Source organism: Anomaloglossus baeobatrachus, chromosome 1 (assembly GCF_048569485.1).
Source record: "Anomaloglossus baeobatrachus isolate aAnoBae1 chromosome 1, aAnoBae1.hap1, whole genome shotgun sequence".
NCBI classification, from domain to species: domain Eukaryota; kingdom Metazoa; phylum Chordata; class Amphibia; order Anura; family Aromobatidae; genus Anomaloglossus; species Anomaloglossus baeobatrachus.
In genome coordinates this window covers 940,365,343-940,388,782 of record NC_134353.1, presented here as the reverse complement: position 1 = coordinate 940,388,782, position 23,440 = coordinate 940,365,343, and the positions used below count along the sequence as shown (strand labels likewise).

Sequence of the window (23,440 nt, the reverse complement as noted above, 5' to 3'; positions counted from 1 at the left end):
TCACTGTGTGTATTACCCCTGTACTGTGACATCACTGTGTGTATTACCCCTGTACTGTGACATCGCTGTGTGTATTATCCCTGTACTGTGACATCGCTGTGTGTATTATCCCTGTACTGTGACATCACTGTGTGCATTACCCCTGTACTGTGACATCGCTGTGTGTATTATCCCTGTACTGTGACATCGCTGTGTGTATTATCCCTGTACTGTGACATCGCTGTGTGTATTATCCCTGTACTGTGACATCACTGTGTGCATTACCCCTGTACTGTGACATCACTGTGTGCATTATCCCTGTACTGTGACATCACTGTGTGTATTACCCCTGTACTGTGACATCACTGTGTGTATTATCCCTGTACTGTGACATCACTGTGTGTATTATCCCTGTACTGTGACATCACTGTGTGTATTACCCCTGTACTGTGACATCACTGTGTGTATTATCCCTGTACTGTGACATCACTGTGTGCATTATCCCTGTACTGTGACATCACTGTGTGTATTACCCCTGTACTGTGACATCACTGTGTGTATTATCCCTGTACTGTGACATCACTGTGTGTATTATCCCTGTACTGTGACATCACTGTGTGTATTACCCCTGTACTGTGACATCACTGTGTGTATTATCCCTGTACTGTGACATCACTGTGTGTATTATCCCTGTACTGTGACATCACTGTGTGTATTACCCCTGTACTGTGACATCACTGTGTGTATTATCCCTGTACTGTGACATCACTGTGTGTATTATCCCTGTACTGTGACATCACTGTGTGTATTATCCCTGTACTGTGACATCACTGTGTGTATTATCCCTGTACTGTGACATCACTGTGTGTATTACCCCTGTACTGCGACATCACTGTGTGTATTATCCCTGTACTGTGACATCACTGTGTGTATTATCCCTGTACTGTGACATCACTGTGTGTATTATCCCTGTACTGTGACATCACTGTGTGTATTATCCCTGTACTGTGACATCACTGTGTGTATTATCCCTGTACTGTGACATCACTGTGTGTATTATCCCTGTACTGCGACATCACTGTGTGTATTATCCCTGTACTGTGCCATCACTGTGTGTATTATCCCTGTACTGTGACATCACTGTGTGTATTATCCTGTACTGTGACATCACTGTGTGTATTATCCCTGTACTGTGCCATCACTGTGTGTATTATCCCTGTACTGTGACATCACTGTGTGTATTATCTCTGTACTGTGACATCACTGTGTGTATTACCTCTGTACTGCGACATCACTGTGTGTATTACTTCTGTACTGCGACATCACTGTGTGTATTATCCCTGTACTGTGACATCACTGTGTGTATTATCCCTGTACTGTGACATCACTGTGTGTATTACCCCTGTACTGTGACATCACTGTGTGTATTATCCTGTACTGTGACATCACTGTGTGTATTATCCCTGTACTGTGCCATCACTGTGTGTATTATCCCTGTACTGTGACATCACTGTGTGTATTATCTCTGTACTGTGACATCACTGTGTGTATTACCTCTGTACTGCGACATCACTGTGTGTATTACTTCTGTACTGCGACATCACTGTGTGTATTATCCCTGTACTGTGACATCACTGTGTGTATTATCCCTGTACTGTGACATCACTGTGTGTATTACCCCTGTACTGTGACATCACTGTGTGTATTATCCCTGTACTGTGACATCCCTGTGTGTATTATCTCTGTACTGTGACATCACTGTGTGTATTACCCCTGTACTGTGACATCACTGTGTGTATTATCCCTGTACTGTGACCTCACTGTGTGTATTATCCCTGTACTGTGACATCACTGTGTGTATTATCCCTGTACTGTGACATCACTGTGTGTATTACCCCTGTACTGTGACATCACTGTGTGTATTATCCCTGTACTGTGACATCTCTGTGTGTATTATCCCTGTACTGTGACATCACTGTGTGTATTATCCCTGTACTGTGACATCACTGTGTGTATTATCCCTGTACTGTGACATCACTGTGTGTATTATCCCTGTACTGTGACATCACTGTGTGTATTACCCCTGTACTGTGACATCACTGTGTGTATTATCCCTGTGCTGTGACATCACTGTGTGCATTATCCCTGTACTGTGACATCACTGTGTATTATCCCTGTACTGTGACATCACTGTGTGTATTATCCCTGTACTGTGACATCACTGTGTGTATTATCCCTGTGCTGTGACATCACTGTGTGTATTATCCCTGTGCTGTGACATCACTGTGTGCATTATCCCTGTACTGTGACATCACTGTGTATTATCCCTGTACTGTGACATCACTGTGTATTATCCCTGTACTGTGACATCACTGTGTGTATTATAATCTGTGCTCTCTGTGGATCCTCTGTGAGTGTCCTGAGCATACATGTCTGTGAATGGAGATGTGAAGACATCGTATAACCTTGAGCGCACATTCTTCACCAGCAGAACATGAAATACACAGAGATTCCAGAAAGTCTTATGTCAACAGGACAGTGAGGCGTCCAGGAGCCCGTGGGCAGAAGTGTCCCGGGCGTTGGAATTGGGCTACACCGCACCAGTTAGGACTGGTTTCAGTTTTACGTTTCAAGATGGCAACCTGTCAATCATACGGAAAGTATGTCAGCGAGAAAGCTCCGGGCCAAAATAACTGGGATTTCAATGGAATTGTAATGTACAACAATTTGTGCAAAGAAAAACAACTACGCCAACCGCCCTCGAGTGACCGGGCGACAGCGTCTTCCCAGAAACTTGCACATCACTAACCTCATCAGCACCAGGACTAATTTTAATTACTTTTTAATCATTTAGATAAATTGTTTTAGAATTTCTGCATTTGTTTATTCATTTTAGATTTATTTCCTAATTTAAAACTTTAATAAAATTATTACATTTTATTATTTTTATTATTAAATGATTTTTTTATTATTAAACTATTAAATTTTATTTTATTATTATTATTATATGATTAAATTGTATTAGTTTTTATTATTATTAATCTATTACATTTATTTTTATTATCATTATTATTATTATTATTATTATTATTAATAATAATAATAATAATAATAATAATAATAATAATAATAATAATAATAATAATAATAATAATAATAATAATAATAATAAATAATAATATTATTTTTTATTATTATTAAATTATTACATTTTATTATTTGTATTATTATATTACATTTTATTATTTTTAGTATTATTAAATGATGAATAGTTTTTTTATGATTAAACTATTACATTTTATTATTTTATTAGTAATACATTGAATGTTATTATTTCTATTGGTATTAAACTATTACATTTTATTTTTATTAAATGATTAAATTGAATTATTTGTATTCTTATATTATTACATTTTATTATTATTATTATTATTATTATTATTATTTTATTATTAAATGATTAAACAGAATTATTTGTATTATTATTAAACTATTACATTTTATTATTTTTATTATTATATTATTACATTTTATTATTTCTATTAAATAGGTTTTTTTTATAATTGAACTATTAAATTTTATTATTATTAAATGATTAAATTGAATTATTTTTATTATTATTAAACTATTAAATTTTATTATGTTTCTTAAATAAAATGTTAATATGTATGTTATTAAATTATTAAATATTATTATTTTTATCATTAAATAATTAAATTATTTTTATGATTAAACTATTACATTTTATTATTTTATTATTATTATTATTATTATTATTATTTTATTATTAAATTGAATTTTATTATTTCTATGTTTAATAAACTATTAAATTGTACTATTTTTAGTATTAAATTGTATTATTTTTATTATTATTAAATTACATTTTATTATTTTATTATTTTTAAATTATTATATTTTATTCAACTTTTTTTTTCTTAGCAGGATCTTTTCTGAATTGAAGCCATTGACCTCTACTAATCCTGGGAATATGTCATCATTTTAGGAAATAACAACCTTTTCAATTTTGGTCTTCATAAAAATAATATTCTGGGAAAAACCAACGATTGTGCATAAAAATGGTGAAGCTGTCCCCTTCTGTCCCAGGCTTTCTGTTCCGCATGAACGGTATGTACTTTCCATAGGTTCTATTTATTTGTACAAGGCTTGGACGCTGCTGTTGACTGCCTTGATCCATAGTTTTGGCACAGGAATTGTCTGCTATCCAGTAAAAACTGGCCTGTTTTCGTAAGAACGTACATAATATATAACTGGGTTAACCATTGAAGACCTGGACTGTGTATCCTTAAAGGTTGCGCCATTCCATCCTGCTCTCTCTTTCTACATTTGAAAGAATACTGAGATAAGGGATGGTAGTGGGTGCTCATAAACGTCTTTAGAAAACTATTAATGGTGATTCTGGAGAACTTGCAGCAGATTGTCTGTGTCACCTCCAGCTCCTACCTCCTCCTGTAACTGCCATTTCAGGTGAACTTGCAGCAGAAAGTCTGTGTCACCTCCAGCTCCTCCCTCCTCCAGTAACTGCTGTTACAAAAGAACTTGCAGCAGAATGTCTGTCACCTCCAGCTCCTACTTCCTCCTGTAACTGCCATTTCAGGTGAACTTGCAGCAGAAAGTCTGTGTCACCTCCAGCTCCTCCCTCCTCCAGTAACTGCTGTTACAAAAGAACTTGCAGCAGAATGTCTGTGTCACCTCCAGCTCCTACCTCCTCCTGTAACTGCCATTTCAGGTGAACTTGCAGCAGAAAGTCTGTGTCACCTCCAGCTCCTCCCTCCTCCAGTAACTGCTGTTACAGAAGAACTTGCAGCAGAATGTCTGTGTCACATCCAGCTCTATCATCTTTCAGTAAGTGCCATTTCAGATCTTGTAGCAGAATGTGTGTGTCACCTCTAGCTCCTCCCTCCTCCAGTAACTGGCGTTTCAGGAGAACTTGCAGCAGAATGCCTGTTACCTCCAGCTTGTCCTTCCTCTGGTAACTGCCATTTCAGCAGAAGTTTCAGCATGATGTCTGTTTCAGCTCCAGCTCATCCCTCCTCCAGTAACTGCCATTTCAGAAGAACTTGCAGCAGAATGTCTGTGTCATCTCCAGCTCGTCCCTCATAAAGTATATTCTGTTTCAAAACTTGCAGCAGAATGTCTGTCACCACCAGCTCATCGCTCCTCCAGTATCTTCCGTCTTAGAACTTGCAGCGAAATATCTGTGTGACCTGTAGCTCCTCCCTCCTCTAGCAACTGTCATTTTAGGAGATCTTGCAGTGAAAGGACTGTGTCACCTCCAGCTCCTCTTCCTTCCTGTATCTGCCATTTCAGGAGAACGTGCAGCAGAATGGCAGTGTCACCACCTGTACCTCCTGCGTCCAATAAATGCCGTTTCAGGGGAACTTGCAGCAGAATATCTGTGTAACCACCAGCTTCTTTCTCCCTCCTCCAGTAACTGTCATGTCAGAAAAATTTGCAGCAGAATGTCTGTGTTACCTCTAGCTCGTCCCTCCTAAATTATCTTCTGTTTCAAAACTTGCAGCAGAATGTCTGTGTCACCTCCAGGTCCTCCCTCCTCCAGTAATTGTTGTTTCAGCAGATCTTGCAGCGAAAGGTCTGTCACCTCCAGGTCCTCCCTCCTCCTGTACCTGCCGTTTCAGGAGAACTTGCAGCGAAATATCTGTTAGCTCTAGCTCCTCCCTTCTTGTAACTGCCGTTTCAGGAGAACTTCTAGCAGAATGTCTGTCACCTCCAGCTCCTCCAGTAACTGCCATTTCAGGAGAACTTGCAGCAGAATGTCTGTCTCCTTCGGCTTCTCCCTCCTCCTGTAACTGTCATTTCAGGAGAACTTGCAGCAGAATGTCTGTGTCATCTCCACCTCATCCCTCTTCCAGTAACTGCTGCTTCAGGAAAACTTGCAGCATAATGTCTGTCTCCTCCTGTAACTGTCATTTCAGGAGAACTTGTAATAGAATGTGTCACCTTCAGCTCCTCCTTCCTCCTGTAACTGTTATTTCAGGAGAACTTGTAACAGAATGTGTGTCACCTCCAGCTCCTCCAGTAACTGTCATTTCAGGAGAACTTGCAGCAAAAATGTGCAGCTGCTCCCTTCGTCCTGTAACTGCCCTTTCAGGAGAACTTGTAGCAGAATGTGTGTCACCTCCAGCCCCTTCCTCCTCCACTAACTGCCATTTCAGGAGAACTTGCAGCAGAATGTGTGTCACCTCCAGCCCCTCCCTCCTCCAGTAACTGCCATTTCAGGAGAACGTGCAGCAGAATGTTAGTGTCAGCCTCTAGCTCCTCCCTCCTCCATAGAACTTTCTATGCACCAACTGTCATCTCCTATCTCTGTGTTATATCCAGCTCCTACCTTCCTCCAGTAACTGCCATTTCAGGAGAACTTGCAGCAAAATGTCTGTCTCCTCCAGCTCCTCCCTCCCCCTGTAACTGTCATTTCAGAAGAACTTGCAGTGAAATGTCTGTGTCACCTCCAGCTCCTCCCTTCTCCAGTAACTGTCATTTCAGGAGAACTTGCAGCAGAATGTCTGTCTCCAGCTCCTCCCTCCTCCAGTAACTGCCATTTCAGGAGAACTTGTAGAAGAATGTCTGTCTCCTCCAGCTCCTCCCTCCTCCTGTAACTGTCATTTCAGGAGAACTTGCAGCAGAATGTCTGTCACCTCCAGCTGCTCCCTTCCTCCAGTAGCTGCCGTTTCAGGAGAACTTGCAGCAGAATGTCATTGTCAGCCTCTAGCTCCTCCCTCCTCCATAGAACTTTCTATGCACCAACTGTCATCTCCTGTCTCTGTGTTATATCCAGCTCCTACCTTCCTCCAGTAACTGCCATTTCAGGAGAACTTGCAGCAAAATGTCTGTCTCCTCCAGCTCCTCCCTCCTCCTGTAACTGTCATTTCAGAAGAACTTGCAGTGAAATGTCTGTGTCACCTCCAGCTCCTCCCTTCTCCAGTAACTGTCATTTCAGGAGAACTTGCAGCAGAATGTCTGTCTCCAGCTCCTCCCTCCTCCAGTAACTGCCATTTCAGGAGAACTTGTAGAAGAATGTCTGTCTCCTCCAGCTCCTCCCTCCTCCTGTAACTGTCATTTCAGGAGAACTTGCAGCAGAATGTCTGTCACCTTCAGCTGCTCCCTTCTTCCTGTAACTGCCGTTTTAGGAGAACTTGCAGCAGAATGTCTGTCACCTTCAGCTGCTCCCTTCCTCCTGTAACTGTCGTTTCAGGAGAACTTGTAGCAGAATGTGTGTCATCTCCAGATCCTCCCTCGTGCAGTAACTGCCATTTCAGGAGAACTTGCAGCAGAATGTCTCTCCTCCAGCTCCTCCCTCCTCCAGTAAATGCCGTTTCAGGAGACCTTGCAGCAGCATGCCTGTGTCACCTACAGCTCCTCCCTCCTCCAGTAACTGTCATTTCAGGAGAACTTGCAGCAGAATGTCTGTCACCTTCAGCTGCTCCCTTCTTCCTGTAACTGCTGTTTTAGGAGAACTTGCAGCAGAATGTCTGTCACCTTCAGCTGCTCCCTTCCTCCTGTAACTGTCGTTTCAGGAGAACTTGTAGCAGAATGTGTGTCATCTCCAGATCCTCCCTCGTGCAGTAACTGCCATTTCAGGAGAACTTGCAGCAGAATGTCTCTCCTCCAGCTCCTCCCTCCTCCAGTAAATGCCGTTTCAGGAGACCTTGCAGCAGCATGCCTGTGTCACCTACAGCTCCTCCCTCCTCCAGTAACTGTCATTTCAGGAGAACTTGCAGCAGAATGTCTGTCACCTCCAGCTGCTCCCTTCCTCCAGTAACTGTCATTTCAGGAGAACTTGCAGCAGAATGTCTGTCTCCTCCAGCTCCTCCCTACTCCAGTAACTGCCGTTTCAGGAGAACTTGCAGCAGAATGTCATTGTCAGCCTCTTGCTCCTCCCTCCTCCATAGAACTTTCTATGCACCAACTGTCATCTATCTCAGAAACTCGAAGATCTGTCTAAACTGAAAACAGATTTTTTTTTTACCCCATGAATTGAGAGGAAACGTTTAGTCCAGGAGGAGAATAAAGCAGATTTTTCTGATAAGATATATTATAAAGTTATTTATATAGTTAACTTATTCTCTGGTGTACTATTGGTTTATGACATAAAAATGTAAATGGTTTACTCTTTAACACCGCAAGTTGAAGTTTGATACATCTATACACATGCACATCCAGTTCAACCCAGCATGCAAGTGGAAAGATCAGTGGCTGTCCGCAACGCCAAACACCGCTTATCTTATAGGAAAACAAAGGGGAAAATCCATTCTAAAATAAGGTTTGTCGCTTCAAATGGAACCCGATGCTAAATAGCCAATGTAATTAGACAACCCCTATAACTAGTTAGAATGCAATTACTGGAGGTCGTTATGTCCACACCCGGGTGCCATTTATTTTGTTAAAGGTCCAAAATTCTGCACCGATTCATTTTTAGTAGTGTCTTCTGATACAGTGTTCCAGATCTCCTGCAATGCTATAGATATAAATCATTTAAAGGGGTATTCCCATATTTATAGATGGGATATTGTTGGATAGTGCTCGTAAATTAAAGCACTTTTGCAATTTACTGTTTATCAAAATTTGCAGCCGTTCTTGAGATATTAACATTTTTCTTTTGTTTACAGCTGGTTGCCTAGGAGACCGACCACCGCTGTGTAGCTTGTAAGTGCTACACTGGGAATAGGAAGGAATATCCTTGCCTCAAAAAAGTGTTTACAAGCTCAGTAGTAAAGATGTTGTAAGCGCTGTGCATGTTCTGCTGCCTAGCAGCCGTGGTCGATCTCCTAGACTTTGAGCTGTAAAGAAAAGTGTTAATATCTCAAGAACGACTGAAAATGTTAATAAGTAACAAATTGCAAAATTGTTTGTTTTTACAAGCCCTATCCGACAATGTCCATTTGTGAAGAGGGGAATAACCCTTTAAAATCTGGGCTGCCCACAGTCACCACTAGAGGGAGCTCACCGCATACAGAGCATAGATTAATAACAGTATGCTGGCGCTTCAGAGCTCCCCCTAGTGGTGACTACAGGTAGATTTTATTTTTTTTTTATTGCTAGGTGTATGTAATGGAAAAACAAAGCTCCGATGGTCTTTGCACGTGATCCGATCAATTGTGACTGCGTGCAGCGGTCCTCCCTGTGTGTAAATGAGAGACAGTAACATATTATCAGTAATTGCTACCATCATAATTGGAACCCGGCACTACAACTTTTGAGTCGTCACAGGAGCCGAGTGCTGGCGATGAAGAGGTGAGTGGAAATGTACTGACTTCCTTGGAGCGAGGGATAATTCATAGCTGCAGGTGGAAATCTGCAAAAATGTCACCCAGCTGACGAGGCGAGCCCGCCCCATAAGGGCAATAATCAGAGGAATCTGCTGGTATTAGGACGATGGGAACGGCTGAAGTGTAAAAACACATGGGAGGAGGCGCAGATGTTACGGGTGCAATCGCTGCAAGCTGAGTGATACTACTTTAACCCCTTCCTGCTGCTTTTTTTTGTAACTTAGCTTCATTTTTTTGCAGTATGAACTGAATGGGAGAAAATATATGCAATATTGTTATTGTTGCCCAGGTTTTACAGTGTTCACTATCCTGATACGTTTGCACCCGTTCACATTTATCTATTAGGAATTGCACCCGTTCACATTTATCTGTTAGGAATTGCATTTGTTCACATTTATCTGTTAAGAAGAAAGGACAGAAAGAAAAACATTTGGAATGTTGGAAGGAAGGAAAGAAAGAAAGACAGAGGAAGAAAGGAAGAAAAGAGAGAGGAAAAAAATAAGAAAGAAATAAAAGAAAAAAAAGGAAAGATAGATAATAGCAAAGAGAGGATCAAAAGAGAGAAAAAAGGAAAGAAAAACAAAGAGAAAAAGAACGAAAGAAGGAATTGCACCCATTCACATTTGTCTCTTAGGAATTGCCCCATTCACACTTATCCGTTAGGAATTGCACCCGTTCACATTTATCCGTTAGGAATTGCACCCGTTCACATTTATCTGTTAGGAATTGCACCCGTTCACATTTATCTGTTAGGAATTGCCCCGTTCACATTTATCTGTTAGGAATTGCCCCGTTTACATTTATCTGTTAGGAATTACACCCCTTCACATTTATCCGTTAGGAATTGCACCCGTTCACATTTATCTGTTAGGAATTGCACCTGTCCACATTTATCTGTTAGGAAGAAAGTACGAAAGTAATAACATTTCGAATGTTGGAAGGAAGGAAAGAAAGAAAGACAGGAAGAAAGGAAGAAAAAGAAAGAGAAAAAGAAAGGGGAGAGAAAAAAAACTAAAGAAAGAAAAAAGGAGAGAAGGATAGATAATAGCATAGGGAGAAGAGAAAGAAAGAGCAAAAGAGAAATAAAAGGAAAGAGAGAGAAAGAGAAATAAGGAAATGCACCTGTTCACATTTATCTGTTAGGAATTGCACCCGTTCACATTTATCTGTTAGAAATTACACCCGTTCACATTTATCTGTTAGGAATTGCCCCCATTCACATTTATTTGTTAGGAATTGCCCCATTCACACTTATCCATTAGGAATTGCACCTGTTCACATTTATCTGTTAGGAATTGCACTTGTTCACATTTATCTGTTAGGAATTACACCCGTTCACATTTTATTAGGAATTGCACCCGTTCACATTTATCTGTTAGGAATTGCTCCCGTTCACATTTATCTGTTAGGAATTGCACTTGTTCACATCTATCTGTCAGGAATTGCCCCCGTTCTCATATATCTGTTAGGAATTACACCCGTTCATAATTATCTGTTGGGAATTACACCCGTTCACATTTATCTGTTGGGAATTACACCCATTCACATTTATCTATTAGGAATTGCACCCATTCACATTTATCTATTAGGAATTGCACCCGTTCACATTTATCTGCTAGGAATTGCACCTATTCACATTTATCTGCTAGGAATTGCACCCATTAAAATGTATCTGTTAGGAATTGTACCCGTTCACATTTATCTGGTAGGAATTGCACCCGTTCACATTTATCTGTTAGGAATTGCACCTGTTCACACTTATCTGTTAGGAATTGTACCCGTTCACATTTATCTGCTAGGAATTGCACCTATTCACATTTATCTGCTAGGAATTGCACCTGTTCACATTTATCTGTTAGGAATTGCACCCGTTCACATTTATCTGTTAGGAATTGCACCCGTTCACATTTATCTTTTAGGAACTGCACCCGTTCACATTTATCTGTTAGGAATTGCATCCGTTCACATTTATCTATTAGGAATTGCACCCGTTCACATTTAACTGTTAGGAAAAAAGGACAGAAGTAATAACATTTGGAATGTTGGAAGGAAAGAAAGAAAGACAGGAAGAAAGGAAGAAAAAGAAAGAAAGGAGAGAGAGAAAGAAAAAGAAAAAAGGAGAGAAAGATAATAGCAAAGAGAAAGAACGAAAGAGAAGAAAGGAAAGAAAAACAGAATGAGAGAGAAAAGAGAGAACGCAAGAAAGAAAAGATAAATGAGAAAGGGAAGAAAGGAAGGAAGCAATAACATATAGAATATTGGAAGGAAGGAAAGAAAGAAAGACAGGAAGAAAAAGAAAAGAGAGACAGAAACAAAGAGAGAAAATGAGAGAAAAAAGAGAGAAGGAAACAAAAAAAGAGAAAAATGATGCTCCCTTCTGCCCAGGTTGTGTCTGCTGTTGTTGTTCAGCCTCATTACTAGTATGGTGGCGCTGCAGTACCAGACACAACCCATTGACAAGTGTGGCACTGTTTCTGGAAGAGCATCTGTATTTTTTTCTCCTCCCGTTTAGCCCTTTTAATCTTATAATCTCCCGTTTGGATGAACATTTTACTGAGATGACAATATAGCTGGTAAAGTAACACAATCCTTATCGGACTCCCATGTCCTGAGCACCAGGAGCGCAGGCGCGGCCCCTGACTGACAGCAGTGTCAGCCCCATAGAGCAATATATAAATAGCGCTCCCCGGCACGGGCCGGGTTACAGACTTATATGTGACCTTATTTTAACTTGTGTATGGGGCCCCTCTGTATATCCTGCAGACGCCGCACACACGGAGGATACGGACATGTCCAGTATTATTATCACTATGAGGAGAGCATCCTTCCCTCCTAATGTGGAATGCAATGGTTAATCCTGGCACTAAGTCCTCACTTTTCCTGCAGCGCCCCCAAAGGGAAAATGAGGTCTTACACAGCTTCTATTTATATAAATGGGTTGTCTGTGTAATGCAGGACAGGACGGGTCCTCCAGAGAGAGATGAGGGCCCCGAACAGAGGACCCCCTCTATTAATTCAGAACTCTCTATCAGAGGAGGACAGAGGACTCTGGATGGAAGAGGGCATAGGAGTTTGGAGGGAGGAGGACAGAGGAGTCTACAGGAGGAGGATACAGGTGTCTGGAGGAGGAGGATAAAGGAGTCTGGAGGAGGACAAAGGAGTATGGAGGGGAAGGATAGAGGAGTCTGGAGGGAGGAGGACAGAGGAGTCTGGGGGAGGAGAACAGAGATGTCTGTAAGAGGAGGACAGAGGAGTCTGGAGGGAGGAGGACAGAGGAGTCTGGGGGAGGAGAACAGAGATGTCTGTAAGAGGAGGACAGAGGAGTCTGGGGGAAGGACAGAGGAGTCTGGAAGCGGAGGACAGAGGAGTCTGGAAGCGGAGGACAGAGGATTCTGGGGGAAGGACAGAGGAGTCTGGAAGAGGAGGATAAAGGAGTCTGGGGGAGGAGAACAGAGTAGTCTGAAGGGAAGAGAACAAAGGAATCTGGAAGAGGAGAACACAGGAGTCTGGAGGGAGGAGGAAAAGGGAGGAGTCTAGAGGAAGGAAGAGAAGAGCCTGGAGGGAGGAGAAGGACAGAGGAGCCTGGAGGGAGTAGGATAGAGAAGTCTGGAGGGAGGAGGATAGAGGAGTCTGGAGGGAAGAGGAGAAGGAAGGAGTCTGGAGGAGGACAGAGGAGTATGGAGGGCAGAGGAGTCTGGAGGGAGGAGGAGGGCAGAGGAGTCTGGAGGGAGGAGGACAGAGGAGTCTGGAGGAGGACAGAGGAATCTGGAGGAGGAGGACAGAGGAGTCTGGAGTAGGAGAACAGAGGAGTCTGGAGTAGGAGAACAGAGGAGTCTGGAGGAGGAGGATAGAAGAGTCTGGAGGAAGAGGATAGAGGAGTCTGGAGGGAGGAGGACAGAGGATTCTGGAGGAGGAGGACAAAGTCTGGAGGGAGGAGGAGGACAGAGGAGTCTGGAGGAGGAGGACAGAGGAGTCTGGAGGGAGGAGGACAGAGGAGTCTGGAGGAGAAAGACTGAAGAGTCTGGAGGGAGGAGGACAGAGGAGTCTGGAAGAGGAGGACAGAGGAGTCTGGAGGAGGAAGACAGAAGAGTCTGGAGGGAGGAGGACAGAGGAGTCTGGAGGGAGGAGGACAGAGGAGTCTGGAAGAGGACAGAGGAGTCTGGAGGGAGGAGGACAGAGGAGTCTGGAGGGAGGAAGAAAGAGGAGTCTGGAGGGAGGAGGACAGAGGAGTCTTGAGGAGGAGGACAGAAGAGTATGGGTGAGGAGAACAGAGTAGGACTGGAGGTCTGGAGAAGGAGGACAGAGGAGTCTGGAGGAGGAGAGAGTAGTCTGGAGGAGGACAGAGTATTCTGGAGGAGGAGGATAGAAGAGTCTGGAGGAGGACAGTTTATTTTTTATTAGAAGGACATAGGGGTCTGTTATTGTCTCGCAGTGTATACAGGGGCTCTCGGCTCGGGGGGGGGGGGATAGTTGTCAGATGAATGGCTGACCTCTATGTACTGTGTATAGTGGTCCTTACTTCACTCTCTCCATAGCAAATGCAGAATTGCTCAGGGACCCCCTCCGAAATAATGGCGGCAGCCAAGTAGTGATGTGCCCCTTTCCTGCACTGATCCGCTCTGATTGGCTATCCTTGGAGAGGGGGGCTATGCTGTTTCGGGACACGAAGGCTCCTGTTCGCCTAAACCCAGCTGCCCCATGTACCCGGGGGTCACAGCCCAATAGACACAGCGCTCGGCCGCTAGCTCCTAACATTGATTGTGGTCACAGCACACGGGCCCACCAAACATAACCGCTGCTCTGCCATTGGGGCACATTAAAACATCCCTGGTGGGCTAGGGGAGTGAAAGCGATAAGGGGGCATTTAATGTTATTCAGCCATTCACTTCAATTACGTAGATCCTGTGAGTCGGCTATGGCCATCTTTCATAGGTCGTGGTCAGCCAAGCCATTACCCTCCATAATCATACAGATCAGTGACAGATGCATCTATTGCCACAGGGATAAGCAGCTGCGTGCACCGCTGATCTCATCACTCATCCCCAGGGAAAACAGAGGACGGTCAGATCTGGTTTACAATCATGTCTGAACAAGTTTAGTCCTCCCAGTCCTTACAACCACTTCAGGTCCCCACTGATAAGGCCGGATCCTGCCCGGCCCCTGCCTCACCCGAGTGTGGTGCAACAACCTGCACTGGGGGGACCATGGGGGACCTGGACCCTCAGAGTCTGTAGATCAGGAGGGTCATCTGTATCAGCTGCCCACTACACAGACCCTCTGTATACGGACCCCAGAGCAAACCCCTCTGTATACAGACCCCAGACCAGACCCCTTTGTATACGAGCTCCAGACTAGACCCCCACTATATGCAGACCCCAGACCAGACCCCTCTGTATACGGACCCCAGAGCAGACCCCCCTCTGTTATACAGACCCCAGACCAGACACCCTCTGTATACGGACCCCAGAGCAGACCCCCTCTGTTATACAGACCCAAGACCAGACTCCACTGTATAAAGACCCTAAACCAGACCCCCTCTGTATACAGACCCCAGAGCAGACCTCTGTTATACAGACCCCACTGTATAAAGACCCCAGACCAGACCCCTCTGTATACGGACCCCAGAGCAGACCCCCTCTGTATATGGGTCCCAGACCAGACCCCACTGTATAAAGACCCCAGACCAGACCCCCTCTGTATACGGACCCCACAGCAGACCCCCTCTGTTATACAGACCCCAGACCAGACCCCACTGTATAAAGACCCCAGACCAGACTCCTCTGTATACGGACCCCAGAGCAGACCCCCTCTGTAAACGGGTCCCAGAGCAGATGCCCTCTGTATACAGACCCCAGACCAGATCCCACTGTATAAAGACCCCAGACCAGACCCCCTCTGTATACGGACCCCAGAGCAGACCCCCTCTGTAAACGGGTCCCAGAGCAGATGCCCTCTGTATACAGGCCCCAGACCAGATCCCACTGTATAAAGACCCCAGACCAGACCCCCTCTGTATACAGACCTCAGACCAGATCCCACTGTATAAAGACCCCAGACCAGACCCCCTCTGTATACGAGCTCCAGACGAGACCCCCCTATATGCAGACCCCAGGCCAGACCCCCTCTGTATATCCTCTCTACATGTGTGAATGGCGCTCTATACTAGCCATTTGTGTGCAATTTTAATACTAAGCAATCACCCCCTCCATGGAGTGGCAGTGTGAGTGGCTGCTCCATCAGTATTTTGCACCTTTTGCCTCCATCTTTAAGGGATTTTGCAGCATCCTGTGATTGCATTTGATTCTCTTGCCCCCTCTGCATTCAGACCCCTTGTATATACAGATCCCAGACCAGACCCTCTCTGTATACGGATCCCAGACCACATCCCTTTTGTATATGGACCCCAGACCAGACCCCTCAATATACTGTTCCGCGGTCAGACCCCTTGTGTATACAGATCCCAGTCGAGACCCCCTCTGCACATGGACTCCAGACCACATCCCTCCTGTATATGAACACCAGACCAGACCCCTTCTGTATACAGACCCCAGTCTAGACCCTATTGAATATATACCCTACACCATACAGACACCATAACCCACTGTATACAGACCCCAGGCCATTATTCCCAAGTATACAGACCAAAGACCAAACCTCACAGTATACAGAGCCCCCAGTTACAGACCCCACAGTATACAGACCCCACAGTATACAGACCCCAGAGCATATTGTATACAGACCCCCCAGTATACAGACCCCCCAGTATACAGACCCCCCAGTATACAGACCCCCCAGTATACAGACCCCACAGTATACAGACCCCAGAGCATATTGTATACAGACCCCCCAGTATACAGACCCCCCAGTATACAGACCCCACAGTATATAGACCCCACAGTATACAGACCCCACAGTATACAGACCCCATAGTATCATAGTATACAGACCCCACAGTATACAGACTCCCAGTATACAGACCCCCAGTATACAGACCCCACAGTATACAGACCCCACAGTATACAGACCCCATAGTATCATAGTATACAGACCCCACAGTATACAGACTCCCAGTATACAGACCCCCAGTATACAGACCCCAGAGCAGACCTTACTGTATACAGACCTCAGAGCATATTGTATACAGACCCCCCTGGATACAAAGCCCAGAGCATGTGATAACTTGCACCGATTCTTATCATGTAACTCGTGATTTATTTTAATGCAAAAACATTTAAATTGAGTTTACATAAAACTGGATTTTCCTTATAACGTGAAGCCGCAGATTATTACATAAGTGTCCGACACAACACATAATCCCTGCGACAATGTGTGTGCAGTGTCAGTGCGACGTACCATGCTGCGGAGAATGCGGGACACAGAGCTTTGTGTCTATTCACATGGAATCATTTATCTCTATGAAGAGTGTTGTTGTTGTTGTTGTTGTTGTTTTTGTTATTTTGTTCCTGCTGTTTGGGTCGGACGATGTATAAATCTGACGTGTATGGCGAATGCGATGACTCCACCAGAGCAGATACTGGGGATTAATAATAATAATAATAATCTTTATTTCTATAGCGCCAACATATTCCGCAGCGCTTTACAATTCAGGAGGAACATATACAAACAAGTAACAGTTATAGAAAATACAATATTTAAAGGGGAAAAAAAGACAACCCTGCTCGTGAGAGAAGCTGAGTGTGTGACGACATGGAGTAACACGAGCAGGCGGCAGCGGGGAGGAGGCCCCAGCCGCAGATCCCTGCCCACCCAGCCGCAGATCCCTGCCCACCCAGCAGCAGATCCCTGCCCACAGATCATCTCTGGTAGAGCTTCCCAGCCAGCCTGACTCCAGTCCTTAGATCTGCACGTAGCTGCTAGAGCTAAACCCTACAGGGGCGAATAACCGGTGACCTGAGCAGGGGAATGAGTCAGGCCGCTGCGCTGCTTTGTCCCTGTGCAAACTTGCAAGTAATCTGCTATTCTGCGTTCACCGCTCCGTAGCGTCCAAAAGCCGCCGCCGCCAAACTTCAAGTCTGAATAGGTCGGTATGAGAAACCAGCAAACTCATATAATCCGAGAGAATGTTTTCTACCCAGAGATAGAACCTCGTTGCAACGACTCAAGGCGATCAGACAAGAGCGATTGGGAAAAAGTCGCAATGTGCATCACCGGTACCGGACGCCGCCAGCCCGTGTGTGACCAGCTGCAAGTGAAAACCGGTGCGTGCCAACCGGAGAGCCGAGTAGACTGCCCTAGAGGTGAGTCCGCTGTCTGCACCGACCCCGGAGTCGGCATCTATCTCTCCATCCACTTTTCAACAAGTTTTCATATTCCATCAAACTGTTTTGTTTCAAAATATTTTGATACAAAATGTTACATTTTTCCCAAATTGGAACAAACTGTTTTGTTTTTTTGATACAAAATTTCAAATTTTTCCTTTAACAAGTTTTCAAATTGTATCAAATTGTTTTGTTTTTGTTTCAACTTTTCTCAGAACAGTTTTTCAAATTGGATCAAACTGTTTTGTTTATTTATAAAAAAAAAAATTCAAACTGTTTAAATTCAAAATTCATATTTGAAGTAATGTTAAAATGTTACAATGAGGGGGGTAACTGACAACAGTGGTCACATGGTGCCCTATCGGAGAGCGCGTCATGTGATGCCATGTGACCGCGGAGAATATATTAATATTGCATTATTTTGCTGAATTAACCGCACTGTACTTTGGGCCATCACCGTGAGCAAATAGTATACAATGTATACAGTTTATATAAGTCGCATATTGTGGAAATATAAGTCCCGGCTGATCAGAACCTGGGCTTTGGGCCAATAGTATGTATACAGTATATAGTAAATGTATCCAGTTTATATAAGTTGCATATTGTGGAAATATAAGTCCCAGCTGATCAGAACCTGGGTTTTGGGCCACCGCCGTGAACAAATAGTATGTGTACAGTATATAGTAAATGTATACAGTTTATATAAGTTGCATATTGTAGAAATACAAGTGTCAGCTGATCAGTACCTGGGCTTTGGGCGAATAATATGTATACAGTATATAGTAAATGTATACAGTTTATATAAGTCGCATATTGTAGAAATACAAGTCCCAGCTGATCAGAACCTGGGGTTTGGGCCACCACCGTGAACAAATAGTATGTGTACAGTATATAGTAAATGTATACAGTTTATATAAGTCACATATTGTAGAAATATAGGTCCCAGCTAATCAGAACCTGAGTTTTGGGCCACTGCTGTGGGTGAATAGTATATATACAGTATATAGTAAATGTATACAGTTTATATAGGTCATATATTATAGAAATACAAGTCCCAACTGATCAGAACCTGGCCTTTGGGCCACAGCTGTGGGCAAATAGTATGTATACAGTATATAGTAAATGTATACAGTTTATATAGGTCATATATTATAGAAATGCAAGTCCCAACTGATCAGAACCTGGGTTTGGGCCAATTGTATGTATACAGTATATAGTAAATGTATACAGTTTATATAAGTTGCATATTGTGGAAATACAAGTCCCAGCTGATCAGAACCTGGGCTTTGGGCCACCGCTGTAGGCGAATAGTATATACACAGTATATAGTAAATGTATACAGTTTGTGTAAGTCGCATATTGTGGAGATACAAGTCCCAGCTGATCAGAACCTGGGTTTGGGCCAATTGTATGTATACAGTATATAGTAAATGTATACAGTTTATATAGGTCACATATTGTAGAAACACAAGCCCCAGCTGATCAGAACTGCATAAAGTCCTGTATATGTTTGCACTATAGGCGGCATGGATAGCGCGTAGACCCATTTGTACTACAAATTCCAGCATGTCATCTCAATGTAAACAAGAGGCTTTTCTTCATGGAATGGAAACAGGAACCTCTGCATATTTTGGGGTCAGTTAAAGGGGAACTCAGGCTTAATATATATCCCAGCCACATTCGATGGGGCTCATCTGTCGCTCACCACGAGCTAAATAGTACGATATTGGAGGGGACGATGAGGCCTCGGTGCAATAAATCATTGAGCGCAGTCTGAAAACGTTTCTGGTTGATTGTAACAATGTATGAACTCTCCAGGAAGGTTGCACTTGGCCCTTTTTGGCGTCGGGGCCCCTCACGGACTGCCCATCGAGTGGGTGGGAGTGTTGGGTTCCTAGACTCCCTTCCTCCGGGAGGTGTAGGCATATAAAGAAATGAAACTTGTAGAACAGGAAAAAGGGGGAACCTCAGAGCATTTCGCTACCATTGACCTATAGAAGAAAGAATGCGAGAACTTTCGTGGCATGTGAAGTATGTGTCCTAAACGTGGCAGGGGGAGAGGATGGTCTCTGTCCCACACACTGTATTGATTTTCCCATAGACCCAGACAATAGGAAATGTTAAAAGCGCAGAATCCCTTAAAGAGACAGCGCAGCTTTTCTCCAGAGCAGGTTTTCTCCGGTTGATTCATGTCGCGGTGGCGCTCAGTTATATAATACTAATTGCACAATGACGTTAACGAGCTCGTCAATCCGCCATGTAGCGACCAGTCGTGTCATACAGGGCAGCGCGTTACATCAGGACCATTGGTAGCCCCCCACGCTCTTTTTGCACCAGGGCTTCTATTTTCTCCGAAATGGGATTCTTGGCAAATAAGAAAATTTTTCTATCCAAACGGCTTCTGAAAAGTTGCATTGTCCACATTGATACAAGAGAGCTACTATGTAGGCCGAGGTGTAACTTTAAGCCCCAGGGCCCCAATGCAAAATCTGTAAGATCATATGCCTTAGTGGTGCCTCCTCATGTGGCAGAGAGACCCTCGGGCCCCGGATACCTCTCCACCTCCTCTGACTATTCCCATATCTTTGCTGTTACTTTATCGTTATGGGGCCCGGAGCAAAAATTGGACAGGGGCCGCCACCAGCACGTTGGGCAGATCTATCGGCCCCTGTATAAATGTCCTCCGTCCTGTAACAACTGTCCCCATTCTGTAATAATGTCTCCTACCCTGGCCTCTTTAAAGCACCACTCCAGCGTTTTGGGCATTTTTCATTCCCCCGTCCAAGTCCTCTGCCCCCAGTCTTATACTCACCCTCCTGCATCTTCATCCTTTTTTTGGCTCTTCTCTGGTCCCGCTGCGCCATCTTGTGACTCTGACGTCTGACTGGCCGGAAGTCAGAAGTTAGTTCACAAATTCTCAATGCAACTCTATAAGAGCCTGAACGAGGCTCTCATAGAGTTGCATTGAGTTGTGACTTCCAGCTGCTCTATGAAACACTGGAGCTCCCGGCAGGTCACAAATTCGATAGACCAACGGGAGCAGCAGCAATAGAAGATGAAGCCCCCGTGAAGGTGAATGTAAGACAGGGGACTAAGATTTAAAGCACCACTCTAATGGGGCAATAAAAAAAAGCTGGAGTGGTGGTTTAATAATATCCTCCAACCTGAGCCCCTTCCTGTAATAATGTCCCCAACCTGAGCCCCTTCCTGGAATATTGTCTCCCATCCCGGACCCTTTATGTAATAATGTCCGCCATCCTGGGCCCTTTATGTAATAATGTCCCCCATCATGGGACCTTCATGAAATAATGTCCCCCATCATGGGCCCTTCATGTAATAATGTCCCCCATCATGGGCCCTTCATGTAATAATGTCCCCCATCATGGGCCCTTCATGTAATAATGCCCCCCATCCTGGAACCTTCCTGTAATAATGTCCCCCATCCTGGGCCCTTCATGTAATAATGTCCCCCATCCTGGGCCCTTCATGTAATAATGTCCCCCATCCTGGGCCCTTCATGTAATTGTGTCCCCCATCCTGGCCTAATCCTTTAAAGGAAATATCTGGAGAAATTCTCTGCACCTTTAAGGCTATCACTAGTTACTAACCCACTGAGAGGTTCTCTGTGACGTGACGTGGCAGTGGCTTGATACAGTCTAATCAGAATATTAAACCAAGAACCTCATGAATTGTGTAAATTTTTGCCTACCGGTATGATTTTCGGATGTGCGTTCCATGTATTTTTTTACAGCTATGTCATACTTTTTTTAACCGTGTGCCTGAGAAGTAATAGGCAGCAGGTTGCTAACTACCTGCCTGTTGTACCCTGCACCAGTTCCGAGCGGTCACTGCTTGCTCCTGCCAGCGATTCAGCGGCTTCCACTGACGTCACACCAATAGGGCAGCGGCTTCCACTGACGTCACACCAATAGGGCAGCGGCTTGTGCTGACGTCACACCAATAGAGCAGCGGCTTCCGCTGACGTCACACCAATAGGGCAGCAGCTTCCACTGATGTCACACCAATAGGGCAGCGGCTTGTGCTGACGTCACACCAATAGGGCAGCGGCTTGTGCTGACGTCACACCAATAGGGCAGCGGCTTCCACTGACGTCACTCCAATAGGGCAGCGGCTTGTGCTGACGTCACACCAATAGGGCAGCGGCTTGTGCTGACGTCACACCAATAGGGCAGCGGCTTCCACTGACGTCACTCCAATAGGGCAGCGGCTTGTGCTGACGTCACACCAATAGGGCAGCGGCTTGTGCTGACGTCACACCAATAGGGCAGCGGCTTCCACTGACGTCACACCAATAGGGCAGCGGCTTGTGCTGACGTCACACCAATAGGGCAGCGGCTTGTGCTGACGTCACACCAATAGGGCAGCGGCTTCCACTGACGTCACTCCAATAGGGCAGCGGCTTGTGCTGACGTCACACCAATAGGGCAGCGGCTTGTGCTGACGTCACACCAATAGGGCAGCGGCTTCCACTGACGTCACTCCAATAGGGCAGCGGCTTGTGCTGACGTCACACCAATAGGGCAGCGGCTTGTGCTGACGTCACACCAATAGGGCAGCGGCTTGTGCTGACGTCACACCAATAGGGCAGCGGCTTGTGCTGACGTCACACCAATAGGGCAGCGGCTTGTGCTGACGTCACACCAATAGAGCAGCGGCTTCCGCTGACGTCACACCAATAGGGCAGCAGCTTCCACTGATGTCACACCAATAGGGCAGCGGCTTGTGCTGACGTCACACCAATAGGGCAGCGGCTTGTGCTGACGTCACACCAATAGGGCAGCGGCTTCCACTGACGTCACTCCAATAGGGCAGCGGCTTGTGCTGACGTCACACCAATAGGGCAGCGGCTTGTGCTGACGTCACACCAATAGAGCAGCGGCTTCCGCTGACGTCACACCAATAGGGCAGCGGCTTGTGCTGACGTCACACCAATAGGGCAGCGGCTTGTGCTGACGTCACACCAATAGGGCAGCGGCTTGTGCTGACGTCACACCAATAGAGCAGCGGCTTCCGCTGACGTCACACCAATAGGGCAGCGGCTTGTGCTGACGTCACACCAATAGGGCAGCGGCTTCCACTGACGTCACTCCAATAGGGCAGCGGCTTCCACTGACGTCACTCCAATAGGGCAGCGGCTTGTGCTGACGTCACTCCAATAGGGCAGCGGCTTCCACTGACGTCACTCCAATAGAGCAGCGGCTTCCGCTGACGTCACACCAATAGGGCAGCGGCTTCCGCTGACGTCACACCAATAGAGCAGCGGCTTCCGCTGACGTCACACCAATAGAGCAGCGGCTTCCGCTGACGTCATACCAATAGAGCAGCGGCTTGTGCTGACATCACACCAATAGGGCAGCGGCTTGCGCTGACGTCACACCAATAGAGCAGCGGCTTCCGCTGACGTCACACCAATAGAGCAGCGGCTTCCGCTGACGTCACACCAATAAGGCAGCGGCTTCCGCTGACGTCACACCAATAGGGCAGCGGCTTCCGCTGATGTCACACCAATAGGGCAGCGGCTTCTTTTTGGTTCTGCCCTATGACAGGGCAGGACTGTTGGCATCAGGCTGATTGACAGCTGATTCCTCACCTGACGCAAGACAGCTGTCAATCAGCCTGATGCCAACAGTCCTGCCCCATCAACAGAGCGATTTGCCCGTGACGCACAAACGACGGGGGCGGGTGCTTTCACGAGTAAAGCAGCCTTTAGTCCTTGAGATTCCGCCATGCTGATCCTTCTCTCCCCTGACATCATGTGTTGGGGGACAGTCGGGAGACCCCTATACACTTTAGACTATGGCCGATCCCGCTGACTTTAGCGTAGTGTGTATGGTGGCTTGTAGCGCAGTAGCGCTT

General features: G+C 45.1%; 1 protein-coding gene across 3 annotated transcripts in view; it reads left to right on the top strand.

Moving 5' to 3' along the window:
* Positions 1–17,117: 17,117 nt before the first annotated feature.
* Positions 17,118–23,440, top strand: part of RANBP3L (RAN binding protein 3 like) — a 92,654-nt gene continuing 86,331 nt past the window's right edge. For all 3 annotated transcript variants that reach the window (XR_012727561.1, XM_075328550.1, XM_075328562.1), the window contains exon 1: positions 17,118–17,542. Coding sequence is in view for 2 of the 3 variants with exons in the window: in XM_075328550.1 (XP_075184665.1) it covers positions 17,332–17,542 (211 nt within the window). In the remaining variant the exon portion in view is untranslated. The remainder of the gene's footprint in view (positions 17,543–23,440) is intronic.